We start from the raw sequence: 22,455 nt of genomic DNA on the forward strand, positions 1-22,455 counted from the left end.
TTTGTTTTTATAAAGAAAATATCTTTTGATGAAAAAAAATCGGTTATTTGTAAAATTGAAACATGTTGATAGAAATGTAGAACACATATCGTTTTCTGATTAGTGGTCTTTATAGTTAAATATTTGTCCTTTTCCAAAGTACAATGTTATCAGTATCGTACCAAGTATGAACGTTAGTTTTTTAAAGTAGAATGCTAGCTATAATTGATATTATATTTCTTATTTTTTCCAAAAAACTTTTTTTAGGATATAATAAGATACAATGTTGTAAAATGATTATGAGATTACAATGCTGTAAAATGCTTTTAAGGATATTTCCAAAAGGGTTATAATAGTAAAATCGTATAAAATCTTTACTTCTGAAAATACAGGATTAGCCAAATACTTTGCATACATATTAAACATGGTAAAGAGAAAATTAGATAATCAGTAGAAAGGGCAATGTGGTAGATGATAGATGTGTATTTCATTCCGGTTGCATCCCTCTTTGTTATGTATTTCATTACATGGATGGTTAGATTCAGAATAAAACAAAATTTTCAAGACATTTGAACTCACCTATGTCAAATAAATATATGCACAAGTAAATACCGAAGTATTAAGATAACATTTATTAGCATGGGAAATGTTTCAAAAAAATAACAAAACAAGTAACATGTTAACCAAAAAAATAACTTTTTAAATTATTTATCATAAATACTATGAAACTTTCAATAATCTTCTTAATTAAATCTCATGGTTAAAAATAGCATAAAAAAGAACTTTTTAGCATATTTTCAGAAATAGCATAAAACTTGTAGCCATGAAAATCTTTAATTATTTTCATACAAGCGAGAAATCATTAAAATAGCAAGAAAACACCATGAATATGTAAAATCATTAATCTACAAACTTAAAACCTTTATCATACATTTAAGAATTTCAACAACAGTTAATCTACTAACTTAATTTACATAAAATTTACACAGACATAAAGCAAACTACATAAATGTTAGCAGTAAGAAGGATCAAACTCACCACTGAAAATCCTAGAAAAAAGAAACATGAATTTACTCGAGTTAAATCCCAATTCCCAAAACTTTAGAACGAAAAAGAAAAATTATAAAGATCGAGAACCTATAAAAAAGCGATGTTGGTGTCTCCGGTGCATCGGGACCCCCCTTGTGGGCAGGGAAAAATGAACTCTAAAACTGATCATCGCAAAATCAAACTTCTAGGCACATTCCGGAAACAAATATATCGATCAACTGCGTAAAAGAATGATCACATGCGATTGTACATAGCATAATGATACCTAGAAATCACTGCAGCCTTTCATGGTTGCAAATCTTCCTCACAAAAGCCAACGACCTAAACCGTCAGTAAAAACCCGAAATTAAAAACAAAATAAAATGACTTTTCATCCAAAATCGTAGAACACCATCTTCAGCCTCATGTATGAACGTGATGATTAAATCAACCGCCGTTGCACGAAAACGTGAAAATAAAGACAAGTATTTTGAGGAATCATATTTAAAATGGAAATAAATAAATTCGTTTATGATATTTTGGGATTGATTAGTTGCAAGATTAAAATTAGATACAACATAGTTAGCCAAAACATTTGAGCGTGAAAAGCATTTAACGATGGTATATAATAGTGACATGTGGCAAAATGAAGGTCTAAAATTTGGACATGTGGCAGATACAAAAGTTTTTATTAAAAGAGAGGATTCTCAAGGAAATCCTCAAGTTTATATTCTTTTATGTTTTATCTTAACTAGTTTTTTCATATTATATGTATTAATTCAAAAAAAATGTATTTATATATAAAAACGTGTTTGTATGCCAAAAAAATATACTTACTTGTTTGTACATCTAAAATCATGTTCATTATTGTTCATCAGCAAAATCAAATTGAATTTTCAGAAATCGATTCACCATTGCTATTCACCATTAATCTCGGGATATCTCCAAATCGATTTCCATATGACAAGTTTCTTCAAATCAACAACCTACATATCGTTTTTAGATGAAAATCATGTTATCAAGCATGTTCATCAAGTTCTTCGATGTTCATTAGCAAAATGAAAAATGAAAAGGACCCAGATTGAACGCACATAATGCATTAAAATTCAAATCAGAACTCGATCAAAGAACTGGAAACATGAAAACAACTCGACAACCGGTAACTTAAGATTTTTTTTTTTTTTGTAATTCAATAACAAATTAGTTCACTCGATTCAAAATTCATACGAAGTGAAGTGAAAGTGAGCATTGACGTGAAGTTGTTAAATCGTGAATCACTAGATAACGTGAAATTTTGTATCAGTAATGTCAATGAAAGAATATGTAACCATAACCATTGGGCTTAATAAGTAATGAGTAGAGGCTGAATATGCCATGTAACATGCCAAATCAAATTAAACCTACGATTACCGGTCATATTATTTTAATTTGAACTGGTCAAACAATTTCAATTGTCAAATGTATACGAAAAAAACATGGTTACCTTAATATAACCTTAATATTGACAACCTTAAAATACGTTATCTTTCTAGGTCATTAACCCTAAAAGTTATAATTATATTTTTAAAAAACATAAAAGTATTTATATTTATACTTTAAAAAGGATTGTCTATATACTTTTAAAAACGTAACATATACTTATACTTCTAAATAAAATATTAACATACTTTTAATATATTTAAAAAAAAAACTAGAGATAAAAATGTTTACTATACCATATAATAAAGAACCTAACATGTGATCCATGTGATCGAGCCTGAAGTGAAAGTCTTGGGTTCCATAAAAAAATACGTTACTGAAAAGCCCATTAACTCCTTTTTATTGCATACTTTAAGACCTTTTCTGACATTTCCTGTATTTTAGTGACACTTCTTTTATACCATAAAATATTATTTTATTTTTAATGTTCATATCGTTAAAAGAAGTTCAATTTTTAGAAAAATATTTACAAAAATCCAAATGAACCGGAAAAGGGAAAACGGAAGAGGTGTGAACAAATATTCTTCATATAATCTTAAAATGTGTATAATTTTTAAGGACTTGAAAAATTAAAAGGAAACCATGGGCAATATTATAATAAGTGAAAATTAATTTCTCCAAATATTCGCTATATCTTCTTAGAATATTTTAATTTTGCAGGAGTTGAAATTTGAATAAAGTCATGACAATTAAGTAGTGCCTGTAAGCAAAGTCCATTCTATATTATTGACAGCCAGTGGGTGCTTCTACCATAACCAGCCTTCCTCACCAAAATTATAAGACATTAAGACAATGGCTCCTTCATGGCTAAACCTTGAAAATTATTCAATTCCTTTGGAGGAGATCAATCTTGCCACCGACAACTTCAATCCACAAAGATGTATTGGAGGTGGTGGATTTGGTTATGTCTACAGAGGACAACTCTCAAACCGCTGGCAAAATCGCCAGGTTGCTATCAAACGCCTAGCTAAAAACAGCCACCAGGGGGAGCACGAGTTCCACAACGAGGTGGAGAAGATTTCCGGATTCCACCATGACAACATCATCTCTTTTGTTGGTTATTGTGATGAAGAAAATGAGATGATTATAGTTTATGAGTACGCAACCAATGGAAGCCTAGATCATCATCTCAAAGATCAAAATAAGATGTGTTGCTTAACATGGATACAGCGCCTGAAGATTTGTCTGGAAGCAGCAAGAGGTCTCAATTACCTTCATGTGGGTCGTGGGGAGAAGAACATAGTAATACACCGAGACATCAAGAGTGCCAATATTCTGTTAGATGACAATATGGTCGCAAAAATTTGTGATTTTGGCTTGTCAAAATCAGTTCTCACAAGTCAACCAAGAACCGATATATTTACAAAGGTTGCGGGTACCCAGTATTACTTAGATCCCACTTACAATGAAAGCCGCATCCTCCATAAAGAGTCAGACGTGTACTCATTTGGTGTGGTACTGTTTGAAATGCTTACTGGGATGCTGGTTTATCGTCCACGTAGAATCGGAGAGGATAATACTAAGACTCGCTCTCTCATAAAGTTGGTTCGAAAATACTATCCCGAGGAACTAGACAGATTAATTGATCCCTGTATAAAAGATCAAATTAGTAGTCATTCCTTTGACATGTTTAAAAAAATTGCATGGCAGTGCATAAGTTACGATTATAAGAAACGACCTACATTAGAAATGGTGATGAAGAGGATCCAGGAAGCATTGGATATTCAAGTAAGTGTTTTTATTTTAATTAAAAAAATCTTGATTCATGTGCAAGAATTAAAAATATAAGGAGTCATACAACAAAATTTTGGTTAAATTTTTTGCATTTATCCTATCGAACTTTCTTTTAGAGATGGCTGAGTAGAGAATCTTCATCTTCCATTCCCAAACTGTGTTCTTTTTTTTTTTTTTTTTTGTGCGCTTTTCAAGTTGTAGGTTTCAAGAAGAGTTTAAATACAAAAATGTTTATTGATATACTGTCGAACATAGTTACAGGAGACAGTTTCTGCCCTTTTTGAGTGTATTAAGAAAGACAATGGATTTAGTCATGGAAAACCTGTTGCAGCGTTTACCATGTACAAATGGTTTCTCGATCGGAATTATCTTGAAGTTGAAATAACCATGGTGTTGAAACGACTTTATGAGAGATTTGTTTCGGCAGATAAGGTACTTCAATGGTAAACAAAGCACTTTTTATCGTTAATCGGTTTTATCTTACTAATCACTCCCTCTATTTTCAAGTTAACGTGAAAGATAAAAATAATTATTATATTACTTTTTTAAAGCAATGAATCATTAAAAATCTTCTCTATCTGAAAAGAAAAAACAGGGGAGTTACATAAAGTTTATAGCAATTTGAAGGGTTTAACCCACTGAGTTAAGTTATGCTCACATATATGCTTTATAATAATACAAATCCAAATGATTGAATAAAAAACAACACAATCGAACATCTCTCCCGGTTTGGGTTTAGAAACGCAAAAAATAAAATGTTGTTCCTAAACGTCCAGCCTAAATGTGGCAGCTTATGATAGCATTAGAGTTTCCTTGAAACCCCATAGTAAGATCGTCAAAAACATTAACTATCACCATAGGTGACCACCAGATTGTATTGTGTTGATGATGCACCTTGTTACGTTGCAGTATCAGTTATCCAACGCCAATGGGGGGATGGCGTATTGGTTATCATGTGCATCGAATATGTTATTATTCTTGATCCAAAAAAGTCTAAAACTTAATAGTGCAAGTTCAGTTCGGGAACCACCACCTTCATCTTTGCTACTAGGAGAACTGAGAACGGTATTGATTTTTTTATTATTAATTTCATCATTTTCAAGTTAGATATGCATGATATATATTATATATGTTTATACTTTTATATTTACTAATTTAGTTCATCTTGTTGTCCACCTTGTTGAGGCTGAGGAGGAGATTATATTTCAAGCTCAAGTCAAAAACCAAGTGTTATTATGCAAAGATCAACTAACAAAATATGTAGAGTATATGTATAACATTATATGTGACAACATGAGGACGGAGTTGCAACCATTACTTGTCTCGGCTATTAAGGTATTTGATCTTTGATTCATTTTTGTTGAAATTGGAAAATCCTCTATTTAATATTGGAACAAAATGACAATAGGAGGAGCAACTCTCACACCCAACTATTATAAAAATATAATCCTTTTTTCTACCACTCATTCTAACTGTTCCAATCTAATTTTTATGTTGTTGAGACGGTTTACAGCTAGGATTTGAACATCATTTTTATTTTAAAACAACCACCATTACTACAAACATCAGTTAATGTGTTCAACATAAAAGGAGAAGAAGTTGTCACACTAGGTTCTCTTTGTCAACAAAATAGGCTTTAGCTTTGAAGGATAAAACACAACAAATTCTCCCTCTAGTCTTCATCCAACAATGGTAAATCCAACTATGTCAGCACATAGTTTATGTTTCTCTTATGTCACCAACTAAGTGAACATGTCTACAAGATTGTCATTTTTGTTGATCTTTGAAAACTTTAGTTCTCATCTGTCGGTTGCTTCTCTATGCCAATGATATCAAAAATCAATTTTTTAAGGAATGATACATCTAATTATTGGTCATGAATTCCAAAGCACTATAACTATCACAATGGGTGATGTACTCTGGTTGTGGAAACCATATTTATCATGAAATCATTTTAGCCATATAACCTTATTCTCAGCTTCAATTGCCGCAATGTACTTGACTTTTGTTGTTGATAATGCTACACACTTATGTCACTTGGATTGACATGAGATAGGTTCCTTGTTGGGGAAATACGAAATAGGTATAGAGAAAATCTGGATAACAAACAGGAATCGTGTAAAACACTTTCCTTGTTTGATATTTCGACCCTATATGCTTTGGGTATCACGAAATCCAAACTGGGATAATTCCTGATGTAGCAATTCAGATTTTAGGCATGAAATCTGAATCAATTTTGAGAAGATGAAGAGAGAGCGTTTTTTCCATTTTTCTGTGTTTCAAAAGGAGTCGTTTCCCAGATTTATCCAACAACGGATAAATCAAAACAGTTGTCTTCTTTCAAGAATTACAAATTCGACCTTGTGTTGTTCTTAAATAATGTTTAGTAAATACAAGTGTGTACTCCCGCACCTCCTAACTTGTCTTATAACTAAAACATTATTCTTGAAACACTTGTTAAGTCCATTACACTAAAATATATTTGGTGATAAAATCACCAACAATCCTCCCCTATTTTAGTGTAACCTTGAATTAACAAACTTAAAACAAAAGAAACGAAACTAATGCATAAATGAAAATATCGATACGATTGAATTTTCATGTTAGTATATTACACATTTCAAACATTCGAGAAATCAAGGTATCTTAAAGATTGAACCCATCAACTCGTTTGAATATCTGAAGATAATATACACATTAGTTTTACAATCATCTAAAACAAAATAACGTGACACTGATTATAAAGCCGTGTGTCCCAATCCATTCTTGATCGTATAAAAGCCAAGTCCCAAGCTTTTTGAAGTACGGCTAGACTTCACGGTCATATAGGTGATTCTTTTATTCATGTACCTGTATACATTTTATCAAAAGAATCATTAAGAAATTAAATTCATCCTGGTCTCTACAGGTTCAAACACACGTACCTTGGGATGGTTATAATGTGTGTTCCAATTCATATAAATAAGCTTTCCTCATTAAATTCAACCTCTAACATTGTATTAGAGGGGAATTGGGTGTCTCATTCATAAGAATTCACAAGGACTTTAAGCCCATCCCTATAACAGACTTGTGCACTAAGTCTCGCGCCAAACTCTTAGTGAGATGGTCCGCCAAATTTTCTTGTGATTTTACAAACTCAATCGAAATCACACCATCCGTTATTAGATTTCTAATAATCCCATGTCTAAGATCAATATGTCTCGATTTACCATTATAAACTTGACTATAAGCTTTACTCAAAGTAGGAACACTATCACAGCGGATAGATAATGGCGCAATCGGTTTCCTCCACAATGTAATCTCATAAATCAAATTCTTTAACCATTATGCTTCCTTGCTTGCAGCGGCTAATGCAATTAACTCAGATTCCATTGTTGAACTTGTTATACAAGATTGCTTCTTAGATGCCCATGAGATAGCACCTCCACCAAGTAAGAATACCCAACCAGTTGTAGAAGAATGATCTTCTCTATTTGATATCCAACTCGCATCAGAATATCCTTCCAAGACCGAAGGAAATCCTGAATAACACAAACAATAATCCTTGGTTCCTGTCAAATACTTGAAAACACGATGAACCGCTTGCCAATGTTGAGTACTAGGATTATGAGTAAATCTACTCAATCTTCCCACTGCGAAAGCTATATCAGGACGAGTGCTAGTCATAGCATACATCAAAGAGCCAATAGCTTGCGAGTACTCCAGTTGAGAAACTGATATGCCTCTATTAGGCATCAACTTCATGCTTGAATCCATAGGGGTGCTAACGGGTGTACAATCACTGTAATTGAACCGTTTGAGAATTTTCTCAATGTAATGTGACTGTGTAATAGCAAGTCCCTTGTTCACCCGTTTAATCCTTATTCCAAGGATTACATCCGCCTCCCCCATATCCTTCATGGAAAACTTTGAAGACAATAAATTCTTAGTTGCATTAATTTGATTTTGATCAGTGCCAAAAATCAACATATCATCTACATACAAGCAAATTATCACACCAGATCCAGAAGAATCAAAACGACTGTAAACACATTTGTCAGATTGGTTTAAAGAAAAACCATTAGACAAAATAACTTCATCAAACTTCAAATGCCATTGTTTTGGAGCTTGTTTAAGTCCATACAATGATTTCACAAGTCTACACACTTTTTGCTCATTTCCAAGCAAAACAAAACCTTCTGGTTATTTCATATAAGCTTCATCGTCAAGATCATCATTCAAAAAGGCTGTTTTAACATCCATTTGATGAATCACTAGATTGTGAATAGCTTCCAAAGCAAGCAACAATCTAATGGTAGAAATCCGTGCTACCGGTGCATACGTATCAAAATAATCGATGCCGACCTTTTGTCTAAAACCTTGTATGACCAGACGAGCCTTGAATTTATCAATGGTTCCATCTACCTTCATTTTCTTCTTGAAAATCCATTTACATCCCAAAGGTTTAGAACCAGGAGGTAAATCAGATAACACCCAAACATTGTTCTCCATAATGGATGACATTTCGTCATCAACCGCTTCTTTCCAAAACGCAACATCTCGAGACTCTATAGCTTCCTTATAAGTCTTTGGATCAGTCTCAAGATGAGAGGAACAAGAATATTGTTTCTTCACTTTATCCCTCGAACCTTCAACCAAAAATAGTTGAAAGTCCTCGCCAAAATTTTTCGCGACTCGACCTCGTTTGCTTTTACGAAGTTGCTGTGTTTATGGAATTGAAACAACTTCCTTTCCATCTGATTTAGGCACCTCACTTGTAATTGGAATCAGATCCTTTGGTCTTTGAATTGAAGAATACCGCAGCTCATCAAAAATCGCATCTCGCGACTCTATAATGGTATGAACGGAATATGTCTCATTAGGTTCTATAACATAAAACCTATAAGCTTTGGAATGTTATGCATATCCAATAAATATACAATCAATTCCTCTTTCACCCAAATTTTTCTTTTTGGGTTCAGGTAATTTTACAACTACTCGACATCCTCAAATTCGAAAATAACTCAAATTTGGTGCTTTCTTGTGCCAAAGTTCATAAGGAGTAAATTTGTTCCGTTTATTAGGAACCCGGTTTAGCACATAATTAGCTGTGAGCATAGCTTCACCCCAAAAGCCTTCACTTAACCCCGAAAAAAAAAGCATCGAATTTACCATTTCCTTTAAAACTCGATTTTTCCGTTCAGCAACACCATTTTGTTGTGGATTGTAAGGAGCTGTGGTTTCATGAATGATTCCAACCGATTGAAAGTATTCAGAATCCATGTACTCTCCTCCCCTATCCGTCCTAAGACATTTTATCGAAATACCCAACTGTAATTCGACTTCGGTTTTGTATACTTTAAACTTTTCCAAAGCTTCATTTTTGGAATGTAATAAATACACATAACAAAACCGACTTGAATCATCAATAAAAGTAACAATGTACTCTTTATTTCCCAAGGAAGGTGTAGCATGGAAATCACATAGATCACTATGAATCAATTCCAACACTTCTGATTTTCTATTAACATTTAGAAACGGTTGTTTCGTGATTTTAGTTAACATACAAGTTTTGCATTTTTCAGAATTAATGTCAAAAGCTGGAATCAATCCGGATTTTGACATTTCAACCATTCTCTTAACATGAATATGCCCTAATCTATTATGCCATAACATAGAATTATCAAGATTAGGCGCAGAAGTCATAAAAGTAGATTTGACATGTGATGCAAAACAACTTATAACATTTAACTTAAAAACACGTTCACAATAATAACCAAATCCCACAAATATTCCACATTTAGACAACACATACTTGTTCGACTCGATAACTTGTTTATAACCCATACAATTCAACAAACCACTAGACACGAGGTTCTTTCGAACCTTTGGAACATATAACACATCAAACAAACTAATTGTTTTTCCAGAAGTAAATGTAATACTAACAACACCAGTTTCTAAAATTGGCTTTGATCCTTCATCCGCCATGTGTAAGACAGAACCTTTATTTACTATGTTCAACTTCGTGAACCATCGTTCATCATTACACACGTGATGTGTAGAACAGGTATCAAGCCACCATGAATCTGTATCAGGCCCCTGTACAAAAGAAACTTCAAGAGTTAGTAGAATAACATTAGGTACTGAACTTACAAGATCAATAGGAAGTTGACATTTGGTTGCAGATTGGTCATGAGACCCACTGCCACCACTAGCACCCTCTTTTCCACTACCACTAGCACCTTTATTTCCAAGTTTCACCCGATAGTCACGTTTCATATGCCCTTTCAGATTGCATCTCCAACACACAAGTTCCTTGGAATCCTTGTATTTTTTGTTGGACTTTTTGTTGTTACCCTCATACTTACATTTTTTACCCTTGCCCTTGTGATTAGAATTGTCTTCTTTATCACATTCAACCATATGAACTTGGGGCTGTCCAAATTCAGATTTTCCCTTTCCAGTTCCTTTGTCATTCTCTTGATCACGAAGTCCTTCTTCGATTTTCAAATGACTCCCAAGTTGAATCAAACTTATCTCTTCCTTTTTATGTTTCAGATGGTGTTTGAAATCTTTCCATGAGGGTGGAAGTTTATCAATCACACTTGAAACAGCAAAGGATTCGTCCATGGACATGTTGTGTTGTGTGAATTGACCATAAATTCGTAGGATTTCATTATTTTGTTCCAATACTGATCGAGAATCAACCATCTTATAATTATTGAAATCAGAAACAATGAACTTTTTACTTGAAGCATCTTCAGCAATATATTTTGCTTCAAGTGTGTTCCATAATTCACTGGCTGTTTCAATATTTTGATGAGTCTCAAATATGGAATCACACATACCATTAAGAATGTGACCAAGACAGATGTAGTTGTCATTCTCCCATTTGCTTCTCCTTCTGATCTGTTCCAGACTTGCATCTTCAACCTCTTCTGGTTTTGGAGTATAAATAACATAGACAACCTTCAAAGTGGTCAACCAGAAGTGCATCTTCTTTTGCCAACGTCTGAAATATTGGCCCTGAAATTTCTCTAATTTGCCAAACGAAGTATTCATGTCTTTCAGTGAATTGCCAGCCATCTTTTCCAGAAAACGTAAATATCAAACAAGATTGTTGGGGAAATACGAAATAGGTATAGAGAAAATCTGGATAACAAACAGGAATCGTGTAAAACACTTTCCTTGTTTGATATTTCGACCCTATATGCCTTGGGTATCACGAAATCCAAACTGGGATAATTCCTGATGTAGCAATTCAGATTTTAGGCATGAAATCTGAATCAATTTTGAGAAGATGAAGAGAGAGCTTTTTTTCCGTTTTTCTGTGTTTCAAAAGGAGTCGTTTCCCTGATTTATCCAACAACAGATAAATCAAAACAGTTGTTATCTTTCAAGAAGTACAAGCGGGACCCCCGACTTGACACAGTAGATTAGGGTTCAGTACTAATAATGTTTAGTAAATACAAGTGTGCACTCCCGCACCTCCTAACTTGTCTTATAACTAAAACATTATTATTGAAACAATTGTTAAGTCCATTACACTAAAATATATTTGGTGATAAAATCACCAACATTCCTCCCCCCATCAAAGTGAAAATGTAACTTGATGTATATTTTCTGTTATCAAAATCACTTGTCATATCAGCGTCTATATAACCTTCCGAATTTGACTACCCTTTAGGTATCGAAGTATCTAGATGACTACTTTCCAATGTTTCTTTAGTGGATTGATAAATATCTACTAACAACACCAACAACACGAGTAATATTTTGTATTGGATTCACTATCACATATGTAATACTTCTTATCGCCGAAGAGTCAGGGGCTTCTTTCATCACAAAGTCAAAATAATTTTCTTAAATTTCTGTCACATATAATTTTTATCCCTAATATTTGTTGCATTGGGTATAAGTATTTATTATCAAAGAACATAGACAGGTCCTCCTTTGAGTTGCTGGTCCAGGTTGCTTCTTGGCCCACTATCTGCATATCATCTATATAAAACAAAAGAATGACAAATTCCCATCCAAAAACTTCTTTACGTACATAATGTGATCCACAAAATTTCTTTTCTACTTGTGACTTACGAGGAGCGAGTAAACATCTTGTACCAATGTCTTGGGGCTTGCTTAAGACCATAAAGACTTTTTTTTTTAAAATTGTAGATGGTGTTTTCTTTCTTTGGTTCATGAATACCATCAGGCTAATCCATGTATATTTCATCATGCAATTCACATTCGATAAAAGTTGTTTTTACCTGCACTTTCTCAAGTTCAAGATCTAAATTGGTAACTAATCCAGGTACAACTCGAGTAAATATCATCTCCACTATTGGTAACAACAACTTCATCAATTTTTATTTCCTCCTTTTGTCGGAACCCATTAACAACGAGTGTTTCCTTATTTCCTTTAGGAAGCTTTAACAACTTTTATGTTTGATTCTTCTTCAAGGAATTTATGGCTTCCAAAAATCTATCTACCCCCCCCCCTCCCCGATAGTAACAAGGATGCAGTCTTAAGTAGGGCATATTGTTGATAAAATAGAAACTCGTTCGGATTGCCGAACTTGACCTAATTCATTTGCAACTTATGGAAATGGATCTAAAGTGCAAATTAGTGGAAGGTCCACCTCATCAACATTTTCTTTATCGACATCATTAGCTTCATCATCGTCTTTTTTAGTAAAAACATCAACTTCCTTTTTGTATATTATATTTGAAACATTGGAGCTTTTTTACTCACTAATTGATGCCTTGAACCATAATATTGATTTTCAGCGAAAACCGACTTTACATTGAATAACCTTTTTCAGGTTTAGGTCATATAGTCTGTACTTGGAATCTTGATCTCTAACTCCAATACATAAACGTGGAGTGGATTTAAGGTCTAGTTTCTTTTATGACTCATTTGAGACACGTGCAAATGCCTTACACCTAAATACTCTCAAGTAAGAATATTAGATATCTTTAGTCATCTATATCTTCTTCGGAACATCAAAATTCAGTAGAAGTAAAAGGTGACCTATTTATTATATATCAAGTTTTCAATAAATCTTCCTTTAATAAGAGCTTTAGTAGTTTAGCCATTGTAAGCATGAATCAAACCTTCTTAATAGTGAAGTCATTCATCCGTTGTCTCGCACTATTATATTGTGGGTTTTATGGGATACTCTTCTTATTTTATGATACCATGTTTTATGAAATATCTATACAACTTATAGTAATAATACCCACATCCATTACCTGATCGAAGACATAGTTGCTTGCTTGGTTTTCTTTCAATCATAGCATGAAAGCTTTGAAGCATACCAAGACCCAATCCTTCACTTGAGAAAATAAGCTCATACCTTTCTTGGCACATCATTAATGAATATAACAAAATACCAATATCTACCAATAGATTCTTCTTTAATGGGTCTATACATGTCGGCTTGGTCAAGGCTCAACAACTTAGAGCGGTTCTTTTTTATCGAGTTAAAGGAAACTCTATGTTGTTTCAAAATAGGAAGTATTTGCACGGACCCACGAAAACATATTTTGCAATTGAAATAGAATATATCTTTGAAAGTATTGCCATCCTAGTCATGCTCAAGTGTCTTAGTATTTGTGGCATAAGGTTGGTGTTGTCTCTAATTCTACAACATTGAGACTTGGTTAAAGCAGCTTCACATGGATCATATAAAGAGTACCAGAAAGTTTTGCCCTTGTAAAGACCATAATACCTTTAAAAAACTTCCAAGTTCCATATAAAAATTTATAATCATATCCTGGATGGTCAAGGGCTCTAACTAAAATATTATTCATCTGTAGCTTTAGGATATATCGAACATCTTTCATTACCAATATACATAATATATTGGTTTTATGTAGTGAATAAATTTCGGAGTGTTACGATATGATGTAGCGGTATCAATGAACCACTCAACATCATGAGCAGCTAGATGTGGGCATACTTCATTCTCATATGAACAAGTATAATGTCTTGTGATATGGTGACTACAATTTCGTCATACTCCTTTCTTGAACATTAGCTTGTTTCAGTTTGTTCCTCTCAAAGATTTCGACAATCAATATTTTGGCGCCATAATAATTGAAAAAGTTGAAATATCCCTAGAACTATGTATCATTTAAGACTTTCCTCGCTCTGGTGATCTCTCTAAAACTTTGGTTCATCCTCCATTTTTACCATGGTTGCTTCTATATCTACCTTGACCCCTTTATATATATATATATATATATATATATATATATATATATATATATATATATATATATATATATATATACCGTATGGTTCAAATGGAAACACTAAATAAAGTGAAGATATAAAGATGATACTTTACGCAATTACTACGATATATAAACTTAGCTACCTTAACACCATCATACTACATCGTTCTATATCATACATGCATGTAATCATCCAAGATTATTAAAACTCAACTCGTAACTTTATTTACTTCGAAGATTTCAGGTCTTTCAACATTATCTTCCCGTTACATAATTTTAATTTGCAATTATAATACATGTAGTCTGCCATGTTTTCGACACAATGAAGTGATGTAGGAGGAATATAATAGTGAAATTTCGAAAATATTGATAATAAATCAAGTTAAGAATCTTTGACTGTTACAATGCAAATAAAATATAAAACGACTTAGTATGGTGAGGTTGACTATTTAAGCTTTTATATATATATATATATATATATATATATATATATATATATATATATATATATATATATATATATATATATATATGTATGTATGTAATAGTTTCTTTGGCAAATAGTTTACTTTTGATGAATAATTCTCGGATGCTGATTAGTTTGATTTGTTTAGGCCGCTTTTCTTTAAAAATATAGTAAATTTCACTTTTGATTACAAGTTTTTATTGTTTTAAAAATATAAATATTTTTATTTTCATATTAAAAATAAAAGAATTTTTTTTATTTAAAAATATAAGTACTTTATGTTTTTTTTGTTAAACATTAATGAATGTTACTCTTTTTATTATAGAAATTAAGAATACATTGTTTTTTGAGTAAAAATATAAGTGAAGTGTTGTTTTAGGGTGAAAATAAAATTACCTTGGTAGGTCTCAACACACACACACACATACACACACACACATAGAGAGAGAGAGAGAAGTAAGCTCACAAAGATTTACATAAAATATAATATATGCAAGAGACATTAATTCCTTTGTATACATTATACAAACCAAAATTACCTACATCAACAGATCTGTAGGTAATTTCTCAAAAGACCATATTCCATTGATTGCAATATATACATTCTCAAATCAATTCTCTAGAACCACCAACAATAATTGCTATTATTTTAAGTATATAACCATAAAAATGTGGGATTTCAAAAAACCAACACCAGTCAAAAGAAAAGCAGTGTGAAACTTAATGCACCAAACTTGCTACAAACTATTCATATTGACCTTGAAGAACATGAGCACATGTACTTCACATTTCTTCCTCATTTTATAACTCATAACCTCTTTATACATTGACTATGGAAAACCAAGAGACGGGAATCCAAGAATCAAGATAGTGTAAGGGGTTGATCCGTGTAAATGTATTTGTGTTAATTTAGGTTTTAAGATTTGTATTTTATGCTTCAAAGGTGTCACTTTTTTTTCTATTCGTTTAATCTTATCCACTTGGATTATCATCTATTCAATCGAAACCACTCAAATTAAATTTAAAGGTCCAAAATCAAGCTCCTTATTTTTAAGACTTTGGTCTTAAAAATTATGGGTCCACTATTATATATATATATATATATATATATATATATATATATATATATATATATATATATATATATATACACACACACACACACTTAGGTTCAAATGAGAATACTTATATAATTGAGAACCCGAAAACAAATATGGACAACATATTTATTTTGAAACAAAAAACGCCCGCGTATCGGCGCGCCGGAGGAATGTAATATTCATATATGAATAAGTATATTTATATATGAATATATAAAGTTTATTAATATATGACTAACTATATACATATTCTCAAGTGATTATTCATACACGAATATACATATATATTCATATATGAATATTATATGTTCCGTCATCCCAGTACGTTCCTCCAATCGGGCCGATACATTGGAGGGTTTTGTGGCAAAAAGTAATATGTGGCCCAATGGCCGTTGCGTTAGTTGCGGTAGTAGTAGTATATATTCATGTATGAATATTAGGTTTCTTCTTCGCATCGGTACGCTGGAGGATTTTGCTACAAAAAAAAAATTAGCCCATATTTGTTCTCGCGTTCTCGATTTCATAATTGTTTTCATTTGAACATTCTCATATATGTGTGTGTATATATATATATATATATATATATATATATATATATATATATATATATATATATAGTACGATGGAGGGTTTTGCGGCAAAAAAAATATGTGGCTCATATTTGTTCTCCCGTTTTCGATTTCATAATTGTTCTCATTTGAACATTCTCCTAGGCCCCGATTAATCCCTAGGCGCTACCCAAACGATTAGAAGGCGCCTAACGATTAATCTCTGTCTATATATATGAAATTTTTTTGAGAACAAAAAAGTTGTTCGAACTTGAGAACTACTAATCCAAACATAGTTTTTGAAAATCAAAACCATAAATGTTATCGAAATGCAGCGTCTAAGCCATATCTAGGTTAAAAAAAAGATTTGACAACTCCTTTTACTGTTGAATCTTTTTTTTACTGTTAATTCATACATACGCTTGCATGCATATATATGAATTAGCAATCATATTTACTGTTGATTTGGAGTTCTCAACTGCTGATTTGGGGATCCTAAGTTCGCACAAACATTTAGGTTCTCATAATAACTTAATTCCTATATATATATATATATATATATATATATATATATATATATATATACCTATTTCTTATTTACTTTGAATATCACAATAGTTTTGAAATTCAGGGTTCACGATGGTTCAGCGGACCAACGAGTTCTGGAAAATCCTTTTATGAAGATTACCGATTCAATGATTGGCACGAGATTTTTTATCAACTTAAAACTCTTCTAAAGACAATGAAAATAAATTATGTAAGTGCATCATCCAAGACCTCGTGGTTCTCCTTTAGTTGATAGGATATGTATGACTATTGCAATTATTTTTATAGAAAAAATATTTCATTAATTAATAAACAGGGATACAATTTTTCCGGCCATGATTACTACTATTATACAAACAACGAAATTGTCCGGATGGTATTTTTTTCCTTCATGATTTACTCATAGAGTTGCATTTCAGGTGCCTGCAATAATTGTTCAGAAGATATTAGCTCAAGTTTTCACATATATTAATATGATGCTCTTTAATAGGTGTTTGGTTACTCAACTTTAGCTTCTTCTTTTTTTCCTTTCATTCACATGGTTTCCTACATAATTTTTTTTAATTTATTATTTGTATTATGTAGTCTCCTTGGGCGTCGGGAGTATTGTTCCTTTAAAATTGGGGAATTTGTGAAAGTCGGTTTAGCGGAGCTGGAGTTATGGTGTACTCAGGGAAAAGAAAAGGTGATGATTTATGCTAACTAATTGCATGCCACATCTGTCCGTAGAAAAAAATGTAGTTGCTGATACACAAAGTAACCATTATACATCCCTTCCCCAGTCACTGCTTTATAAAGGATACGTTCATCACAAAATGCAATTGGGTCGTGTACAACACTGGGCATAAATGAGAAATCAGATTACACAGACTATATAAAGCATATACCTATTATACAAATACACATACATCAATAGTTGCCTGGGTTAGGACTATTATATATGTTAGGAATTTAGGACTTCGACAAATGATAAACATAATTCCACACAATTAATGATGCATATGAAAAACAAAGAACATAATAATTTAACGTGGCTCACATGATTAGTATGATCAACGTGTAGCTTTCTGCGGGGCATGCTGCCACCCACATAGCTACCTTGGAGATGTTGGGGACCCTGTCTAAGTCTTAGCAGTTTAAATAATGTTAATGGTAGATTAGGCTCTAAAACTAAACAATATATTGCAACATAGTAAGGAATAAAATACTATCAATCTTACATTTTTTTAAAATTAAGAAAAACATTGTGCGTGAGATTCAAGCTCTTAGTTTCCTTTAGATTAATAGTCGTAACTCGTAAGAATATACATTACAAAATTAGGTTGGGGAGGTTGACACTATAAAACGCTTGACGATTGTGAACTTCATCTTGATGCCTAACTTCTCAGTAGTTTTCTGTTTTCGTTAATTTGTAGTTCAAAAAACATTGTTTTATCAAAAACCCATTGTCAGTTCTATCTTATGCAAACATACGCACATGCTTAGAAAAAAGATGTATTTACACACTTACATTCATATGCACGATCTTACACACGTACATATGTACATATAAAAATTACTATTATGATAGTTTAGTTGTACGTGGATAGAATTAGATGCTTGGGAAAATTATGACAATAATAACCAGGAAGTAGTATCATTTGGAAAAATGTTAAATGTCTGTTTCTACACATTATTTGTACTTATGTATAGGATAACAAGGAAAACATCTAAAATTAGATCAAGTTCTAATTGTTCAATTGTAACTCTTTGTTAATGCAATAGGTTAAGTTTTATTTATGCACTATAGTTCTGACAAATACTTTATGTGACAGTATGCTCTCTTAGCTTGGGATGAACTTCAGCATATTCGACAGGCTATTGAGTTCTTGGTATGTTTCCCCCTTTCTTTATTGTAACCAGGAGGTTCTAATATGATTCTCTTCTATCCCCAATAAGTTATTTTTTACAAAATTTTAATTTCCTCACTTAATATATATATATATATATATATATATATATATATATATATATATATATATATTTCACAATAAACCTTGTAACGATTTTTGTTTGAATGTTTGGTCTTAAACTAAAAATTTTCTCTAGTTGCCTTCATACTTCGAGCAAATACTATATCTTGTTTGTTATCATACGTTTGACGAACAAATATAACATCATTTGGTCCTAAACTGTTAAATGGTCCAGGTTCAAGAATCGGATAAGGACAATCAGTTTTGGGAGACATATCGTAAAAGATGTCTAAAAGATGTCTGAAGCTTTTTTTTCCATGTGTGAACTCATCTTCTGACCATCCCTCATTTGATTTTTCATCATCTAACAACGTTTTCTCAACCAGTCTTCCAAACTAATATAAATTTTTTTCTTCCACCTTATTTACTGCAACAATTTTCTTCTCCTGAACAATGTTCAACATTATCTGATACAATGTTGTGACCATTATCTAATACAATGTTGTCAACATTGTATGATACGATGTTGTCAACCGATGGCGTCTCTTCAACCCGTTCCTCAAACACCTCCAAATACAAATACAACTATCTCCTTCGTTTGAGACATTACATTTCTGAGTCGACGAACATCTGCTTCGTCTGTAATGTTCATGACATTCCAATGATCCGGGTGTTGAAATGACAACGATATATTACTATTGAACATATGTGTCTTATTTTTAATCAAGTCAAATAATATCCGACGGTCAAAATTAGGCGGAAGTAATAAACCTAAGTTATTAAACTTTGGTCTAATGTACGTGTTAATTCCATTAATTCATTGCCAAAACCCCTCCGGTACATAAAATAATGAAACTCATATTTTTCTGAGAAATAACAAAAATTTTCTCTCTAAAACTCAGATTTTTGGTTATTTTTATAAAATAAAAAAAAATATTTGACCAAAAGACGTCATAAATGTCTGTCGCCAACTCTCCTGCTGCCTAGTACGCGGACATTTTAAGTCATTCTGCGGAACCCGCATTGGTATGATTGTTGTCATTCTGCGGAGCATTTAATTGACAATTATTATATGATTTCTGCAACTCCATGGAGACCACAGGAGGGTGCTCTGTGAAATGGGTTCTACCACTGCGGAATGGTTCTTCAGTTTTTCCTTTTATTAATTTAATTATTTATTTATTTTTGCCACTTAGATTCTACGTAGCTTACAATCGTTCCACGGAACCCATAAAGGTCACCTCTATGGAATACATATCTATACCCGGAAAATCGGTTTTTAGTGTTTATTTTTTGGAATTTAAACCCAAAAAATAGCTATATCGGGCAAAATGTCATTGTTATAACGTACGTGTCAAACTTATTGTATATTTTTATTACCCTCAGGTGAATCGAGAAAAGCACACGCTATCGTACAATGAAATCACCAATCTATACCCTGTAAGCCTCTTCTTACCTCATACATCCGAAGACCCACTGCTATAATTTCCATCTCAATGCAATGATTAGTTTTCAACTTAATTCTTGTTATAGCACATTTCTAGGCCTTACCCCAGATAATATTCGAGTTTTAAGTCGATAACAATTGTCCTCATTTATTATTTTGCATCTCACGAAAATCCTGCAACCAGGAAAAACAAGTTGATCTCTAAAACATCTAAATTGTAAATAAAAAAAGTAAACGTGATTTTTTATTAACCAAAATATTTCATATAAAACCAAACAACTAAGATCTTTTAATAAATTGTGGGACCAGATGTCTTTGAAAGGCTTTTATATTCTAAAAGACAAGTGCTTTTGTGGATTTGAAATATGCCTATGTGAACTTGTATGGATGGTCTTAGCTTAAATGTCCAGTGGAGGTTGTAGTAAAATGTGGCATAAAAACTTAAGTCTAGGGTCTAATTTGTCAATAAGGCTATGGTATAGGGGCCGTTAGTGTAAATAGGTTAAAGGTCAATTTTTTGTCATCAATTAGAAGAGGTCGTACGGTAGCTTTAATGCTAGGTTTTTTTTTTGTTCTTCTCTGTATCTCGCATAAAATTCTTTGTTGAATTCTTCTACATTTCATCCTAATTAATGGTTGAGCTTTGCTAATTGGCACAACAGTTATAAAAGTTGGCTTGATACGGATTGATTCTTTGGTTAGCTTAAAATGGAGAATCAATCAAAATTGATAGGATTACTCTGTCCCAATATTTTAACCAAAATACACAAAAGTTGGGTATTATATGATGCATAGTGAAATTGCAAATGGGAATAACAGTGTCATTTAAAAGGAAATTTATGAGATGAATGCTTTGCGTCATTTAAAGAAAAAGAAACATGATCAAACTGTAATATGCATATGTGCTGTCTGCCACTCTGATTTTTCAACTTGTCACTATTTTTTTCAAGATTCTCAGCATCCCACAGTTACATAGAATATGCACAATTTATCGGCACGACACTCATACGCTATTCTTGGATGAAGATGGTGTTATATTTGACCAGTTTATTTCAAGAATGAAGATATGGATGAGAGAAAATTCTAGTTTTAGTTATAGCTATCGACTAAATGATAGTTCCTGCTACGTATTTATATATTTTTTCAAGATTCTATTCATCCTAATTTTGTATAGAATATGCAAAAAATTTTGGGACGACACTCACCATGTATCCTCCGATGTAAGTGCTACATTTGATTTAAGTAATTAAAATTGTTCCCATTTTATGATATATTAATTAGCCGATGATTGTGATATCCTTATCCGGCCAGGTTATTGTAATGATGAAGATATGGATGAAAGAGAATTCTAAACATAGTTATAAACTAAAAGATAGTTCCAGGTATAACGCTATTTACTTTTTATTTACCTATTATTATTTGTTTTTATTAATATTTTTTTCAGGGGGTGGGGGGTGAATGATACCTTGGTTTGCGTACCCGTTAAAACCTGTTCCAATCGTGTAATTGAAACAACATTAACGTTTATAATAATTTGTAGTAAATAATACGTCAATACTTGTTATCTTGCAGAAGAACTTTGTGGAACTGATGCAATCTGGGTATGTGGTTTAAACTCAAAGAAACCAGATTTACTATCATGCAAGAGCTTTCCTGAAGAAAAATTTGCCTCTAAAGAGAACGCAGCAGTTGTGATTGACGTTTGCATCAGTGAAGAATTAAAGAAAAAACCTGTAGTAGGAGAAGGCTCGCCCTACAAGATCCAAAAAGGGATTTTATAGACTTGTTGTCAGCATGCTTCATAATGTTTATTAGATATATATTACCCGTTATTTGCTATGAACTAGTGTTATACCTTCTGGTGGACAGTTAGCAGATGTAATAAAAAATAATTTGTTCCCGTTATACATTGTATTATGATATTGTTTTTTTTAATTATATCGTTCATTTGTTCCAA

At 32.4% G+C, this 22,455-nt stretch overlaps 1 protein-coding gene across 3 annotated transcripts; it reads left to right on the forward strand.

Annotated features, from left to right (window-relative positions):
• Positions 1-3,211: 3,211 nt before the first annotated feature.
• On the forward strand, positions 3,212-22,455 carry LOC145163132 (uncharacterized). Of its 3 annotated transcripts, none has more exons than XM_079082015.1 (12): positions 3,212-4,215; positions 4,477-4,653; positions 5,131-5,286; positions 5,407-5,556; positions 17,185-17,310; positions 17,519-17,589; positions 17,685-17,784; positions 18,914-18,970; positions 20,438-20,491; positions 21,449-21,718; positions 21,810-21,880; positions 22,071-22,455. In XM_079082015.1, exons 1-12 carry the CDS (start codon positions 3,280-3,282, stop codon positions 22,087-22,089), a joined length of 2,187 nt encoding a protein of 728 aa, XP_078938141.1. In that variant the 5' UTR covers positions 3,212-3,279; the 3' UTR covers positions 22,090-22,455. The 3 variants fall into 3 exon arrangements, with proteins under 3 accessions (XP_078938141.1, XP_078938145.1, XP_078938147.1); XM_079082019.1 differs by having other exon boundaries at positions 4,483-4,653; XM_079082021.1 differs by lacking the exon at positions 20,438-20,491.

The sequence above is a fragment of the Lactuca virosa genome, chromosome 1 (genome assembly GCF_052849685.1).
Source record: "Lactuca virosa cultivar CGN04683 chromosome 1, Lactuca_virosa_CGN04683_v6, whole genome shotgun sequence".
In the NCBI taxonomy this organism is placed as follows: Eukaryota; Viridiplantae; Streptophyta; class Magnoliopsida; order Asterales; family Asteraceae; genus Lactuca; species Lactuca virosa.